The sequence below is a fragment of the Trichechus manatus genome, unplaced genomic scaffold (assembly GCF_000243295.1).
Source record: "Trichechus manatus latirostris isolate Lorelei unplaced genomic scaffold, TriManLat1.0 scaffold00268, whole genome shotgun sequence".
Lineage (NCBI taxonomy): Eukaryota > Metazoa > Chordata > Mammalia > Sirenia > Trichechidae > Trichechus > Trichechus manatus.
In genome coordinates this window covers 356,535-373,485 of record NW_004444204.1, presented here as the reverse complement: position 1 = coordinate 373,485, position 16,951 = coordinate 356,535, and the positions used below count along the sequence as shown (strand labels likewise).

The 16,951-nt window shown below is 44.7% G+C and overlaps 1 protein-coding gene across 1 annotated transcript; it reads right to left on the bottom strand.

The window, feature by feature from the left end:
- Nucleotides 1-2,438: 2,438 nt before the first annotated feature.
- CUNH14orf93 (chromosome unknown C14orf93 homolog) lies at nucleotides 2,439-15,728 on the bottom strand. The gene is made up of 6 exons (XM_004389926.2): nucleotides 13,030-15,728; nucleotides 10,558-10,878; nucleotides 6,097-6,158; nucleotides 5,766-5,869; nucleotides 4,938-5,050; nucleotides 2,439-4,654 (listed from the first exon to the last, which is right to left on the bottom strand). The coding sequence occupies exons 1-6, from the start codon at nucleotides 13,609-13,611 to the stop codon at nucleotides 4,235-4,237; spliced, it is 1,602 nt and encodes a 533-aa protein (XP_004389983.1). The 5' UTR covers nucleotides 13,612-15,728; the 3' UTR covers nucleotides 2,439-4,234.
- Between the last annotated feature and the right edge of the window lie 1,223 nt (nucleotides 15,729-16,951).

Genomic DNA, 16,951 nt, shown 5'->3' with positions numbered 1-16,951 from the left:
CCGGGCCGCCCCACTCTCCTAGTCCCAGCCCCCGTCCCCCCTCGCTCTCACACTCGGCACCGACTGAACTTTTCTCCCAAAACTTTTGTCTGCCTGGCCGGATCTACTTTCCGGCCAGGGCGGGGCGGGGGCGGGGGGTGTCTGCGCAGGGATCTCTGGTACTGGGAATTTGGGGGGTGGCGCTGCTGCTGTCTTGGAGGTGGAGTCCTGACGACCAGAGGCGAGAAGAGACGAGGGGCAGTTTGGGAGGCTACTACTACATCACTCAAGTACTGGAACAGGAAAGAGAGTGTGTGTGTGTCTCTCTCTCTCTCGGGGAAGGGGACTCTTTGTAGTGGGAATGCGCGGAGGGACACGATGGAATGTTGTGGTGCCGGAGTCGGCAACTGATGGCATGTTCTGCGGAAACACCGTGACTTTGTTTCTAGTGCGAGGACTATGGGCGAGATGGAGAGAGACTGACATAAAAGTGGTGAGGCAAGGAGAGAAACGTAAAGAGGAAGACAGGGAGAAAAAAGAAACGTATATACATAAAGAGGTTCAGAGACGCGGACCTGAACATAGTCCTGAAAAGCAAGGAAGCCCAGATAGAGAGGTGGTGGAACACAGGTAGCGAAAGAAAGGGAGAGCGAGAGCGTGGGTGGTGCAGAGATCGAAGGATGGATAGACTAAAGAAAAACTTTTGTAAATCCAGAAAGAAGGAGAGACAAGCAGATAGACTGCAATAAAAAGACACCACTTTCTGAACCCAAAGCTCCCATGACAGTGTTGAGAGCGCGTGCGATTTAGTATGTATCTTAAAAAAACAGGAAAAAGGAGGAAGGAAAAGGTTTGGCACTAATCGCTTACCTTCTGGGGGAAAGACAGGAATAGACGGACACTCCCTGGTGCTGGGAAGTGAGATTTTTAGCAAGTATTTCAGGTGACTACAAGGATAGAAGGAGCCCTGGTGGCACAGTGATTGAGAGCTCGGCTGCTAACCAAAAGCTTCTTAGGTTCTAACCCACCAGCCGCTCCTTGGAAACTCTATGGGGCAGTTCTACTCTATCCTGTAGGGTCGCTATGAGTCCTAATAGACTCGATGGCAACGGTGGTTTTTTGTTGTTGTTTTACAGGGATAGAGGAGCCATGGTGGCGCAGTGGTTAAGAGCTATGGCTGCTAATAAAAAAGGTGGGCAGTTCGAATCCACCAGTCACTCCTATGGGGCAGGTCTACTCTGTCCTATAGGGTCACTATGCGTTGGAATCCACTCCACCGCAATGGCTTTGTTTTTTTTTGTTTGGACAGGGATAGGCCTGGTTTTAAAGCTAGCAAATACTTCTCCCTTGGTTGGCCCACAGGAGACTGATGATAGAGAGTAACTGACACCCAGGAGAAGTGGAAAAGGAAAAGAGGCTGATATTTGCCTTACTAGAAGGATCAAGAATAACCGCGGCTGAGGCTGAACATACCTGATTAAATACCAATCAACTTATTTTGCCCAGACTAACACATCAGGGACAAGGAAGTAGAACAAGAAGGAAAACAACTCCTCATAGTAAATGGATATGAAAATTATATGCAAACAAATCATGCATATTTTTTTCATGTCAACATTTAGGCGCTTTTTATAATCTTAGTGTATCCTTAGGGAATGAGGAAGGAAAGGAGGCTGATATCTTTTGGGAAATTAATTTGGCACAAACTGTTTGGCTTATTTGTCCTAGCTGCATTGTCTCCTGAGAAGCAGCCTCTCCATTTCCCTAGTCAAGCCTTCAGCTTTTGTCTGATCCTGAGGGGAGTTTACTGTCAGACTGGAAGCAGGGAGAACTGAAAGCATTAGGAATGCAGAGGAGCTAGCAGGTTGGCTCCACAAAGAGCAGTGAGCAACGTCTTCAGAATTAACCCTACAGCTGTCCCTCCTTTCCCGTCTCCAAGTGTTTTGAGGGAAAGGGGAGGGGCTAGATTCTTCCTCCCAATTACTTACATCCAAAATGTGGCGTAGTGGTTAAGTGGCACAGCTGCTGACCAAAAGGTCAGCAGTTTGAATCCACCAGGCGCTCCTTAGAAACTATGGGGCAGTTCTGCTCAGTCCTATAGAGATGACTATGAGTCGGAATTGACTCGATGGTAATGGGTTTGGTTTTTTTTTTAAGATTTCTACACAGCCTCTGATATTTGGAAGTTTTGATCCTTTGGAGGTAAGGATGGGAGAGTAAATTCTATGAATAGCTGAGAAGGCATTAAAGGAGGCCCATCCAGGAGTTGGTGGGGTCAGCAATGGGCACAGTTGAGATCAGCAACTTGTGTTTTTGGGAAATAACAGAAAGCAGGGACAAGTGAAGGGGAAGAGGGGTGCACTAATAAGTAGTACTCCAATATACTCACAACCTTGGGGCCCCTGTTCGCTGTCTGAACTGACCTGGGGCTCCACAGGCCCTCTTCTCCATCTCTAGGACTTCAGTTACCATCTATGTATGGATAACACCCAAATCCCTATCTCTAGCCCAGACTTTTGGACTTAGAAACTCAACTGACTACCAGCATCTCCACTTGGTTGTCTCAGAGGTACCCCATGCCCTAAGCTGAGCTCATCTTCCCTGCCTCCCCGAAACTGGCTCCTCTTCCTGCATTCCCAGAGTAAATGGCACCATTAACCACTTAGCTCCTTAAGCCAGAAACCTGAGCACCAACCTGTGTCCTCCCTTTCCCTTAATGCTCAAATCTAAGCAGTCACCAAGTCACATCAATTTTGCTTCCTAAACATCTTTCAAACCTGTCCTCTCCCCATCACCACTACATACGTCAGTCAGGCCACCATCTTTTCTCTCCTGAACCACTATAAAAGTCTCCCTGCTGAGGCTTGCTCCCTCCAATCCATTCTTACACCCTGAGGTCAAGTGGTTCTTCTAAAACACAAAACTGATCATCTTATTTCCCTACTTAAAATCTTTCAATGATTTCTCACTGCCCTTCAGCTAAAGTTTATACTCTTTAAGATGGTCTACAAGGTCTTTCTACATCACCTCTCCCCAAACTGTCCAGCAGTATTGGACTTTTTCTGTGCTTGCTCTTGCCTCTGGGCTGTGCACCAGCTGTTCCCTATGTCTGGAACTCTCTTGGCCTCCCCTTCCCTTCCCCTAGCTAACTCATCCTCATCTTTCAGGTATCAGTTTAAACATGACTCCTTCTGAGAAGCCTTTCCTGACCACAGGAGTAGGTTAGATAGCCCTTCTGTGTACTTCCCTGGCACCCTGCACTCCCCTATTATTACCCTTGTCACAATTCATTTTATTGCCTATTTAATGCCTAGCTTCCTGATTAGACAATAAAATCTGTGATCGCCATCTGATCAACAATGAATCAGTAGCACCTAGCACAATGCTTCACACCGTAAGCAATCTATATGTTGAATGAATGAATAGAAAGTCATTTTTACTTCTCTTATCCATTCAAGATACACAAATTTTGTGCTTCTGTCTCTCTCTGACACACACACACACACACACACACACACACCCCTTCAAAATACAGTTTGGCTTGATAGGAGTAAGAAATAGCTATAAAGCTGTGTATATTGCTTAATCACATAATGGGAAAGCAGCTGCTGGTGAGACATGAAAACTCTAAGCCTTAATTTCCTCATCTATAAGATAGGAATAATAAGATTTGCCTTGTATAATTCAGTAAACAGTAACTGTTATACCTAGATCCCAATTCCCAAGTAAGAATGGAGCCCATGTTCTTTCTGCTGCTCAAAAGAATCTGGCCCATGACTGAAACTGCCCACCAGATGGCAGCATTACCCTAGGCTGGTCCTGTTCCTCCACTACAGAGCAAGACCCGCAATCATGGGGAAACAGAAGGTATAGCCAGGGCTGCTTCCCAGAGCTGAGGGTGAACCTGAAAAAGAAACTCAGAAACCGGGGCATATATCAAGAAGGCCTCATGCTTCTTAGACCCATCCTCCTCCTTTCCTCATTCCAGGCTCCTCCCAGGCACTGTTTATGCTTAGGAATAAGCATCTTCTGGCTTGCCATTCACAATAGGGGGCTTTCCCCCTTTCTATATGAAGTTCTTTTATCCTGTCAGAGCTGCCAGCTTCCACTTCCAGTGGGGACCATGTTAAGAAGACAGGTAAATTTACTTTCTCAGACTGCAGAGGGCATCTCATTATTCTAAGAAGCCCCATGGCCACCCATTTCTGGGACATGGGGTGTGGCAGAAGTCAAGAGTAATTCTTGGCTGCAGATTTCATTCATCCTTTTCCACCTTGATTTCAATGAATGAGTTCAAGTCAGGGCAGAAGGTTTTGTGGGGTTGGTCAAAAGAGGGGGAGACAAGTCCATTCTCATCACCTCCCTCATCTTCCTCTTCTTGGAAGTTGGGATTGTAAAGTTCTGGTGGGAGGAGCTGGACCTCAGCAGAAGGCAGTCTGTCTGAGGGAGGCCCATACACACGGTTGGCTTTGGTACCATGCTTAGAGTTAGCATCCAGGTGATAGCAGAGCTCTGTGAGGCGCTGGGCCCGGAAACGAGGAGGGCGGGCCACCCACACGCCTGGCTCGTTAAGACTGTCCTCTTCATCTGACATTAGCTCTTCTGTCACATCTTTCCACAGGTGTTGGTCCTCAGGTCCAAAATGCCTCATGATACTGGATCGGTTGGCAAAGAGCTATGGTAGGAGCCCAGGACAGAGATTAGGAAGAGAAACAGACTATAGATTAGTTTTGGGGAAAAATGTTTGGATGGGGAGGAAAGCTGTGTAAAATCTGTGCTTGATGGAACCTCGTCCCCAAGTCAAATCTTAGAACTGGCTCACCGTCCTTTTCTTCTATTTGTCTCTAATCCTAGCTCTCAATCCTATTCTCAAATGCCATGTCCTCTGGCCCCTCCCACTGTGGCTTATTAGGGTTTAGAGTTTAACATCTTGAAAGGAAGGCCTAGAAACCTCCTACCCGGTATCGGCGACTCCGAAGTTTCTTGTCCTCTTTCTCCTTCAGGCCTTTAAAGGGGTTCAGGGAGTTGCGGTACTCACGCCTCTTAGTAAGGAAATAGGCCACACAGGCTCCTGGGTTGGGGGAGAAGAGAAGGAGGATGAAAGGGGCAAAAAGCAGGCTCCTCTAGAGCAGTGGTCCTCAGCCCTTTTTTTCTGCCTTAACGCTACTGAATGGGAGGTTGAGAATCACTGTCTAGAAGATGGGCTTTCTTGGCATTCCCATCAACATCTACTCACCCTCTTTGTTTCAACTCTTTTTTCCCACCTCCATCTCCAACACTAACTCTTCTCCTATCTCCCACTGGAAAAAGACAACTCCAACTGCTTCTGTATTCCCCCCATTAAACCTACACCCATTGCCACTCTGCTGATAGCAGACTATGGGTGCTTTTTCAGCAGAAGGTTTCTAGTTCATAATGCTTCAGGGTTAGCTACAGACACATAAAAGAGCAAGGGAAGTAGAAAACCTAGGACACAACATTTAGGGACAAAAGGGCAGGCCTGGCTTCTGACTTCCTTTTCATAATGCCTCACATTCAGGCCCTGTATATATATTGTAGGTGAGAAGAATAGCCAAAAAAAAAAAAAAAAAAAAATGACAAAAAAAACAAATCTACAGTCAATAAATGAGAAAAAAATAGCCAAAAAAAAAAAAAAAAAAAAATACCTTGAAGTCCACTATTTTCAAAACTAAATCATCTCCATTATGCTTTTTCTCTGACCAAGAACATGGTGGAGGGGGGTGGGCAGAAAGGATGGGAAGGATGTTAACTCGGTGTTTTCTTACCTTTCAGCTCCTTATCAGTGTAATTGTGGGGACTGGTCACCAGCTCCTGCTTGAGCTTTTCCAGAAGGAACTTTACTACTGAAATATTCCAAGAGGACTTGATACTGCCATAAAAAGAAAAGAGTACAGCAGTCTGCTTTCAAGAGCCAGCCAAACAGAGATACCCACCATTAGTCAACTTAGTGTAAATTCCTCCATGGCCCAAGACAGGATACAAGGGACAATGGTGAAATCAAAGCCCTAGCCTCATTATTGGATTGCACTGTCCCTCTTTACTTCCCTCCCCTTAGCAAAGTTCCTTGTGAATTACTTTCCCTCTAGAGGATAGTACCTTTCAGACCCATTGAATCTCTTGTCATTGGTGATGTGGTTATGCACATTGTGGACCATTTTCTAGGAAACAAAAAGAACAGTTTAAGCCAGGAATGGATATTATGAAAACCCGCCTCAGGTCTGTAGGGTAAAAAAAGCATTATCCGTGTGTAGTTCTTTGCCTGAATCCTTCCCACAGTCTGGGCCTGTAGATGCATTTTCTTAGCCAGAGAGCCAAAAATACTTATCCAAATTAGTATTTAAAATGGAGCTCTTCTTCTCTCTTTTCATTTAATTTGTGTCAAGATTCCTGGCAGTAATTCTGCTCCTGGAGAATGGGATCACTGGAGCAGAAGTTCTGAAACATTTCCATGGACATACTTTAATGGCAGGACAGCACAAATATTCACAGCAGAGCTACTAATGCAAGTGGACATTTCTTGAAGCCTCCCTATTCTTGTAAATTTTAAAAATTATCTTCAAAATATATCTATATTTCTTTTAATATAAAAATGTCTTCCAAAATTTTCTAGTAAAATTGATGATCCAGGAACATGTCCCAGGTTTATCCACGGCTTTGTATATCCCCTTGCACACAACCACACATCCCAGGAGTGCACACAGCATGGTGTGAAAAACACAAACCTAAAATAACAGAAGTGTGCTTTGGAAAGGACCTTGAAGATTCTATCACCCAGCCTCCCTTTCACATTATCAAAACAGGCTGTCTTTTGCTTGTACAACTCTAGTTATGGGTTCTCACTACTCTTTGAGGCGGCTTATTCTACTGCTAAACATCTCTAATAGTAAAAAAATTTTGCTTTAGATGCCCCAAAACGTGACCCCAGTTTTACCTATAATAGCACCTGAAATATTCAAAGATAGCTTTCATGTATTCCCTAAGTCTTCTCTTATCCAGTTTAAAGAACCTCAAGTCCTTCAGCCATTCCTTATGACATAGTTTCCAGACAGACTCCTCATCAAACTATGAGGCTCTCTGCTTTGCCAGTGTCCCTCTTACAGAGTGGCACCTGGAACTGAATCTAACTCATCAAATGAGATCCGGCCAAAGAGAGTATTAACTCCCTGAATGGAACACTACACTTCTAGAAATGCACCCCAAGATGGTATTACCTTTCTTAGCAACCCCATACCCACACACAGTGCCACAAGGTTCACTCATCATGAGCTTGTAGCATGAATTACTGTCTCCACCACTCTGCAAGTGATTGGTTAAGTTTTAATGCAGGATTATATATTCCTTCCAGTAAATTTAGTTTTGTTGTTTCTGATTATATTTTCATTCCAGGTTCTCTCGGTCAATGGAAGTTACAGTTCCATCTTGATGGGTTCACGTTCCTGATGTAAGGGCTTCAACTCCATATTCAGAAATCCCCAATTTAACCTGCCTGTATGGCTGACTGACCATATCAGTTTAGGAAAGTACTGTCAACTCTTTATGGCTCGGCTCTCCACTGTATTGTTATTATACTTGCTTCATACCTCTTAGAAGTCCAGACTTAAGGAATCACAAGGGGATGGATGAATGCTTCAGAAAGAATTTGGGAGAGTTGCAAAAAGAGGGGGTGCATTGCATAGCTTCCACCTCAAGTGGCTTAGAAGAGATCAGTTGATAAAAATCAAACCAGACTTGAAGTGGAAAGGGATAATACTCTAGATAATACTAACTGTTAAGACTGTAAAGGCTGCCAGCTCACCTACCTCCTTGGTGAGCTAAAAATAAATACATTTTCCCAGGGGGTGGGGGGACTTTGGTCTACAGCATTCCAAGGAATTAAAGGGTTTTCATTTGGTCCTTTTGGTTCATAGGATCCCTAGCAACAATCCACAGCCACCCCAGCACATTGGAGAAATGCCTCTCTGATTCCTTCCCAGATCTAAAGATTGGAATAGTGAAGATCTGTGACTATTCCTCCCCACCCCCAAACTCACAGTCTGGCTGCTGAGCCCACAAGAACATTTTAAACCTTCTGTGATGGGCAGCAAAATTCCCTGGCTGGCCCTCTAAATCCTTGTCAAGTACCATCATAGAGAGCATGATGAGCAAGCATACTGTCCTCCCCAGTAGGTTCCCAGTTCCACTGAGCTCATTAGAAGTTCAGGAAAAAGCGAGGTCTCACACTACTACTCTCTCTGGAGGCAGTAGGCAGGGGTGGAATGGAAGTGATTGACTCTGAAAATCCTGACTTCATGCAAATTGAAATTATCACACATGTATTCATGATTGAAACATTATGAAGTTTTGGGAAATCCCTTGCAATGCATTTCTAGATATATGCCTCCATTTCTATTACTGGCAACAAGAAAGGAGTGGCTATCTTGGGCCAGAAATCCATGACAGAGAAACTAAACCCATCTCTGTCCTTGGTAAATGAGGAGATGTCCTTGAATATAACCAAAATGCAAAATGAAAATTAGAAACAAATTGATACTGATTATGAATGGTGTCTTCCCTGGGGAAAAAAGAATCCCTCAATGTAAAATTGAGGTCTTAGAGGAAAATGAGACTTATATAACCTCTGCTGAGGTCCTGGGCCCAATGCCACGTGCTTCAACTTGAGGGAAATACACATGGAAAAAAATTCAGAAGACAGACAAATCAAAAGAAAGCGAGAGTAAGAATGGGATCTCTAAGAAAAAGGAAAAGGCACCATCTATTAAGCTTATAGAGTGTTATGTGGAAAGAAGGAAGAGACTAAGAGAATATATAAATGATAATCAGCTGTTTTCAATCTTGACTAAGACAGAAGAAGAAATGGGCTATATGTTATGATGGGATTCAGGTTGAATGTGACAGGTGACCTCCACTCCAACCATGACTTCCAAGTTATTTCAAGCAGCCATTATCCAGGGTGTGGAAATCCATTTACAGTCAATATGAACATTATAATGTATATATATCTGTATGTATTTTTATGCAAATAACATGTATTTTCTACGTTTATTTGCCAATTGCGCCCTCCCCCCACAAGGTATTTTTGGAAAGGCGCTATGATAATTTTTTTTTACAGCAACATGCAAAAAAAATTGGCATAGCAGCACTTACGAAAATACCTGGGGGCGGGGGGCAGGGATGGCAAACAAACGTAGAAAGCAGTATTATTTGCGTAAAAATATGGTGTGTATACATATCAAAAACCCGTTGCCTCGAGTCAATTCCAACTTACAGAGACCCTAAAGTACAGAGCAGAACTGCCCTATAGGGTTTCCAAGGCTGTAAATCTTTACGGAAGCAGACTGCCACATCTTTCTCCCTCAGAGTGGTTGGTGGGTTTGAACTGCTGCCCTTTCGGTTCAAAGCCGAGCGCTTGACCACTGTGCCACCAGGGCTCCTCATATATATGTGTGTGTGTATATACATATATACACACACATAAATATATGTATGTATATAAATATTCCCATGGTTATCAGAAAGATATTGTTTGGGCACAGAGATGATCCAAAGGACTGTGGTCACCCTACAACAGGGTTTATCAACCTCGGCACTACTGAGATCTTGAGCCAGATAATTCTTTGTTGTGGGATTTGTCCTGTGCATTATAGAATGTTTAGTAGCATCCCTGGCCTCTACCCACGAGATGCCTGTAGCACCCCCTCCCTGCTGCAATTATAACAACCAAAAACATCTCCAGATGCTTCCAAATATCCTCTGGGGGGCTAAATCACCCCAGTTGAGAACCACTGCCCTTGAAGATCTCTAGGTTTGGATCAGATGCCAGCCTGGAGGGATCACAGCTCAGCAGGATGTTCCCAGGGCTCTGAGCCACGCCAAAGTTTCAGGGAGACCTGTTCAGGCCAGTCCCTTCCCTGCCAAGAGCTCTTGGAATGACTAGAATCTCTAAACCTTTATAACTGAGCTAAGTGCCTAATGGTCCTCTGCATCTCTGGAGTTTAGGACCACATCAGGACACTTGGTTTTTCCATCCAAGGGACTCCTGGCCGCTTACTCTGCACATTGGCTAAATTTGAAGGCAATTTCCGGTGCTATCCTTCAGTGGTCAGTCCTAAAGACCTTCCTATCAGGATTATTAGATCACTAGGAGATGTGATATAATTCCCTCCTCCTCTTTAAAAGTAAAATATCAATCTAGAGAAGCCTAAAAAAACCTCAACTGCTAGCAGTGGGCCTGCCTATTCCTAGGGCTATGGCATGAAATCTGTCTCCTTCTTGCTTCTCGCACTCCATTAGGATTCAAAATAACATTCATTCACTGTAAAACCCCTTGCCACAGAGTGGATTCCGACTCATAGTGACCCTACAGGACACAGTATCACTGCCCCCATAGGGTTTCCGAAGAGCAGCTAGTGGATTTGAACTGCCGACCTTTTGGTTAGCAGCCAAACGCTTAACCACTGCACCACCAGGGTCATTCATTCACTATGGGAGGTTCAAGATCAACCCACCCTTCACTCTTCACTCATCTCTCCAAACTTTATAGACACTGAGCTCACTCACAGAGAGGACCAGATCCCGCTTGCGCCTGGAATTCTTCTGCCCACTTCCTCTGGTCCTGCACTGGGAAGCAGTAAAACCTAGAGAGTGTCTCAGCTCCCCAGAGCCCCCAGGGCCTGACTCTTCCAAGGCACTGTCCAGCGCAGCAGCAGCACTGAGCACATCTTCAGGGTGGGACGGTGGCAGCTTGGTTCCATTCTCTGGCCCGGTCTCTGAGGTTACCCGCTGGATAGCCAGTTGTGTGGCTGGTGAGAGCTGCTTGGCATAAGCAGGGACCAGTACCCGCTGTGATGCACCCTCAGAGGCCACGTAATCATCCACCAGCTAAGAACATAAAAGAGAATAGCCTATTAGCCAGCTGCTTAGGGGGACCTGGTCAAGGACAGTGAACAGAGTGGAAAGATGGGGAGAACCTAGCACAGTCTTTAATGGTCAATGGCTTGTTTCTCTGGGACTCCTATGGGAGTGTCAGGCAAATTTCTCGTGTGTACGGGGCCTCTCACGTTGGGTCATTACCATAGGGCTGATTACAACAGGGTATGTTTCTGATGCTGTATTTGTGAGTAGTAGTATGACTGGGTATAAGAAGTGTAGCTAGGAAAATGTTTTGTCTAAAAGGGATTGGGAGAAAAAGTGAAAGCAAGAAAGGGAACCTAAGCAAGACAAGGAGCAAGGAAAAAACGATAGCAACAATAAAGAGGAGAAATAAGAGAAAAATGAGAGCGAAGGAGGAAGATATGAAGTCAGAAATCTCTAGAGAGGCTGGCACTGACGGCTGCACTCATGTACTCTCCAACCCCTTTGTGGGGCCAGTCCCAGGCCTTCACCTTGATCCTACCCTGGCAGCACGTGACAGTCACTGCCCTGACATCTACTTGACTGCTGTGCCCTCACTCAAGGGCATACAGTGCAGGGAAAAGGAAGGTGGGAGGAAGGGAGAGAGAGAAAAAAAAGGAGGGAGGATTTCTGCAGCCAAGAAAACAAAACAGTGAAAGTAGGGGGAAAACACACACACACACAAACACACACACAGAAAGAAGCGGGGGAGGAGGCTGAGATTTATAGACCTGTGAGCTGCTTTCTGCGCTGTGAAATCTAATTCCATCCTGTCGGCTTGGAAGCCTCCCTGCCTGAAAAAAACCACAGCCCAGGACATGGCCTCCCCTGGAACCCTCCTGCCTCCTACCTTCCCAGTCCCTCCTCCCTCAGTCCCCAACCACTGATGGTCCTGATCAGGCACAGGCAGGGCCAAGCAGCAGTGGCCATTAGTCACACGGCTATACCTTTTGGGGGAACAGTGACCAATTGCAGTGTTACACTGCAGGGGGCCAAGGGGAGTTTATATATTCATTTCTCAGATCCAGCAAATGGGCTGGGAGTTCCAGCTCTCCCATCTACCCTGTGTTTTCTGTTCCTTTACTCTTTACGGGGTGTCTGAGCTCTGCCATGGGGGAGGAGGAAAAGAAGAAGCGCAGACACAGAAAATAAGATGGAGGTGAGTTGACAGACCTCCCACTGTCTCTCAAGTGGCAACAAATCTGTTATTTTCCCATCTCTATGATCTCTATAGTTGCTCCATCTCCTTTCCATACTGTCACGTATGATATCCTGCAGTTTTTACTCTGCCTAGCGAGGATTTTCCTGCTCATATGGCCCTGAACAGTAAAAAAACCGAAATAGAACAATATACTTCTATGTCTTTTCCTGCTCATAAAATGTACTTGCTTGCTTCCTTCTTTCCTTCGCTCTTTGTCCCTACATGTTATTCCTCTTACTATTAATTCTCAATTTTCCATTTCTTTTCCTCATTTTATTTCCTTTCCTCTAGCTCCCCTGCCACCTTGCCTCAATTTCTGTTTCCCACATAGATTCTCCCTTCTCCACAGAGATTCACCTTTCTTCGATGCTCCCTTTTTTACTTTTGCTCCTCCCTCAACCCTTCATTTCTACCTGCCTCCTTCCTGCCCAGCATCTGCCTGCTACTATCTCTGTCCTTTCCCTCTCACTTTTTCCTTCTCTCTCTCTCTCCACCTCTGCCTCCCTCTCCTCTACATTCCCATCTCTCTCTGTACTGAACTCCTCTTGGCAAGCAGAGGTCCATGATAAAATATGAATAAGCCGTCCATGCACGGCAGGCATTCTTGCCAGGAGAGGCAGAGCCCATGGAGCAGCCGAGACAGCTGTGGAGAAGGTGCCATGCAGAGCTACTGAGAGGGAGGGAAGGGCACCCTATCTCCACACACACCACAAACAACCTCTGCCAAAGAACCTGATGGTCTATGAAGAAAATAGGAGTGCTGACTATCCTTAAAGGCAAAAGAAATGTGGTACTGTTGTTTTATCACAAAGACAACAAAATAAAGGTTTAAAGATGTAGAGAAAATAGAGAAGAGAAATAGAAAAAAAAGAGCGAAGGCCAGGATAAGCATGAAGGAACAACAGCACTCGTGGTCCCTTCTCTGCCTCCACACTCACAGGATTGAGCAGGAAGGCCCCCTCGCTGGCAGCCAGGGCACATCTCTGAGTGGCTGGGAAGCTCAAAGGCCCAGGCCCCATCGCAGAGGCTGCTCCCAGCTGCCGCAGCTCCTCGATCACCACCTGCACGCCGCTGCCCACGCTGTCACACTCCTCTTCCACGGCAGACACAGCCTTGCAGGCCTCCCCGGGGCTCTCCTTGAGAGGCCCAGGCTCTTCAGGTGGGGAACTCTGTGCACCGCCTTCCCCATCCTCATCAGGGGTGGACACTTTCCCTTGTCTTAGCTCACCAACTTCCTCCTGTATACGTTTTAACAATTCATTGTTGGCCCTGGCAAGACCCAGAGCAGCCTCAGCCAGTCCCACTGCCTTCTCTACCCGCTGGTAGATAATATGTAGGAGCTGATCTGAACTCTGGACCGCCAGGCCATGTCCTGTCACAGTGATAGGGGTGCTGGGAGGAGGATTCCTGCCCTGTGAGCCCGTGCCGCCCCCACTGGTCTCGTTCTTACAGGCACAGCAGCAGCATGTGGCCTCACTGCCACTGGGTGGGGAGAAGAGAATAGTGGCACTGAAGGACATGACTGGCTGAAGCAATGGCAAGCCTGCTCACACGGTTGGACCTTTCCAAAAAGAGTCCTGAATCAAACTGGACTTCACACGTTTGGTACGAAGCGCTGGTCTCTTTAGATTTACTTTCCTTTCTCATCAAGGTTGGTCAGAGGAGGCTGAGCACCGAGCGGAGGGTTCTGAGCAGGCACGCAGGGAAAGGATGCACAGTCCATAGCTCCTCGCCTCAGCCTGCAGAGGACAGATGCCTTCTTCTGTTTGTAGATCTGTGCTCCCCAGCACAGCACGCAGGGTGGCACGCTCACCCCTTACTGAAGGGGGATGCCTACAAAGGCCTTCCCAAGGAACACAGTTTCAGAGGGGAGAAGGCATTCTTCTTGTACCTAAGCACGGAAGAAACCCCCGCCCCCATGCCACAATTCTAACCTAAGAACAGAAAGAGGACTGGAAAGGACCCACTGGCATCTGGAAAGATCAGAAGATTAAGGAAGAATATGTAGAACTGTCATCTCTTCACTGTAATAACCATATCGCATTTTATTGCTTTGACATGATTCCTGAAGGAGTTCAGAATGCTTCAAACAGGTTATCTCATCTATACAACAGCTCTAGGAAACACATATTACTCTAGGTCCAGAGAAGAGACATGCAGGGAAGTTACATGCCTTTTTAAAGGTCAGAGGAAGATAGCAGAATCCAGTTATTGCTACTTTCAGGCTAGTGTTTATTTTTTTTCTGAATGGATACCACTTTTTGTTGACATGAAGAATCATGATTCCACCCTCTATAATTTTCATACAGATGCATTCAGAGTAAGGCTCTGAAAACACCAGTCACTGCATCCCTCAACATGTCACCAACCTCTCACTATTAAATCATTAATTCCTTGAGGGTGGGAGCAGGGGAATGAAATGAAACCCAGGACTGCACAGCCTCTTGCTCTCAGGGTTGTGCACCTGTGCCTCAGCCTCTGCAAAGGAAGCCCGCTGATCTGAATCCCCATCCTCTGGGGCCCCTCATCTCTACTTCTCGTGTTCAACAGGAATGTCTACACATCTAAGTGCTGCTGCTTTGCCCATGTGACGAGCCCCCCAAAAAGGAGAAACCAGAATATCAATGATAAACCAAACTGCTTCTCTTTTGAATTACTATACTTAAACCACTAAACTACTCCAGGAAAAATAAGGCAGAAAGAGGTAGGGGCTGGTTTGTTCTACTGAGAACACTCTAAGGAACTTAACATTGTCATTTTCTAAATGATACTTGATTATAGGGGGGAAAAAAACCTTCTGCCTGAAGCTTCATAAATAACAAAACCTTAAGTATGTCTACAATTTCCTCAAGAGATACATTTCTATCATACCCTATAAATTATAACATCACAATTAAAGGAGAGGAGGAGATTAGGAGAATTTTCTATATACTGAGGTGTTTTTTTTTTCTTTTGAATCAGCAATCTCATTTCAGAAACAGCAATATCAGTGCCTCTGAGACACTAAAACATAAATCTGACAACACATTTTAATTACATTTGGTTATTAAAGAGTAGTCTTTAATTTGCTCTTTCCACCCTTTATATGAAAGAAATGGTTTTTCCGTGCCAAATATTCACTTCTTGCAAGAACTTAACTTAAATCCATTTACAGCTTCCCTGCCATTAGAGTCACTGGAAGGCACAGTGACTAAAACTAAAGGTTAAAGCCAAATTAAAACTAAAGGTTAAAAGAAAGCACCAAGCAATTCTATGTCAATTTATGGATCAATTATTTACATATCTTTTTCCTTCCTAAGTAAGGACCTACACTGCTTCTTCAGATTTTTTACCAACATCATGCAAGGAGCTTAATCTTAAACATTATGCTGTGAGAAAAAGAAAAGTTATGTTTTAGGGATAGTGGACTATAGTATACAAACGCTTGCCAATTGGGTCCAGAATTTGTAAAACTAGAAATTAATATGCATCAAGTTGGGACACTGAGTGGGTTGTTTAACCCATTTCTAGTACCAAACTGACAACTGCCAGAATGCTCCTTAGAAGTAAGAATGGTGAGACTTTGTCTCACGTACTTTGGACACATCATCAGCACAGACCAATTGCTGGAAAAGGACATCATGCTTGGTAGAGGGTCAGAGAAAAAGAGGGGAGACCCTCAATAAGATGGATTGACAGTGGCTGCAACATTAGGCTCAAACACAGCAACGATTATGAGGATGGCACAGGACCGTGCAGTGTTTTGTTCTGTTGTATGCAGGGTTGCTATGTGTCGGAACTGACTTGAGGGCACCTAACAACAATATGCTTGGTTCTCTTGCCTCACACACTTACTCTTTCTTGCAAGAGTTGTATCTGCCTTGAGCCCTTCCTCACCCCCTTAAATGTTCTTTCCTAGGTCTTCTTTACAAAACAGCACCGAACTAGAAATTAAAAAGAATACGGTTCTTATCTGGCTGCACCGCTTATGAGCTTTGTGAAATTAAGCAAATTATTTCACTTTTCTGAGCCCCAGTTTTCTCATCTATGCCTACTTGGAGTGTTTTCATGAAGATTATACATAATATATATAAGGGACTTCCAGAGTGCCAGCACACAACCAATGTTCCACAAATAGTATCTGGATTATATTATGATTATTCCTGAAATCTTTTGTGATTCCACACTGGACACCCATTCTGATTCCCTGATTTTGAATAAAATGCAATAGCTTGAAATAGCATTTGGGAATTTTTCCCCCTCTAAATTTAGTACCAAATTTCTAAGAAACAATAAATTCAAGTCTACAAAGATGTACTGAGGCACAAAACCTTCTATGATGCAAATTAGAAAGGTAATTGAGAAAACAGAGTATTTGCAATTTAGTACTTACTATTATGAAGAAAAACGAGACATCAGGATTGGAGGAAGACTCATTAAAACCTGCAATATGCAGATGACATTACCTTGCTTGCTGAAAGTGAAGAGCACTTGAAGCACTTACTGATGATGATCAAAGACTACAGCCTTCAGTATGGATCACACCTGAACATAAAGAAAATAAAGATCCTCACAACTGGACCAATAGGCAAAATCATGACAAACTTTCCTAGGTCATCTTTCCAAAACATGGAAAGTTAAAACTGGAAGTTAAAAAAAAAAGATAAACATCATGAGAAAAGACTGAAGTTGTCAAGGATTTCATTTTACTTGGATTCACAATCAACACCCATGGAAGCAGCAGTCGAGAAATAAAGTATTGCACTGGGCAAATCTGCTGCAAAAGACCTCTTTAAAGTGTTAAAAAGTAAAGATGTCACTTTGAGGACTAAGGTGCACCTGACCCAAGCCATGGTATTTTCAATCACCTCATAAGCACGT

Coding starts and splice junctions, on each gene's coding strand:
- CUNH14orf93 (XM_004389926.2), bottom strand. CDS start 13,611: ATGTCCTTCAGTGCCACTATTCTCTTCTCCCCACCCAGTGGCAGTGAG. Junction 5,051..5,765: donor CACTGATAAGGAGCTGAAAG/GTAAGAAAACAC, acceptor CCCCCAACCCAG/GAGCCTGTGTGGCCTATTTC. Junction 4,655..4,937: donor TTCGGAGTCGCCGATACCGG/GTAGGAGGTTTC, acceptor CTCCTACCATAG/CTCTTTGCCAACCGATCCAG.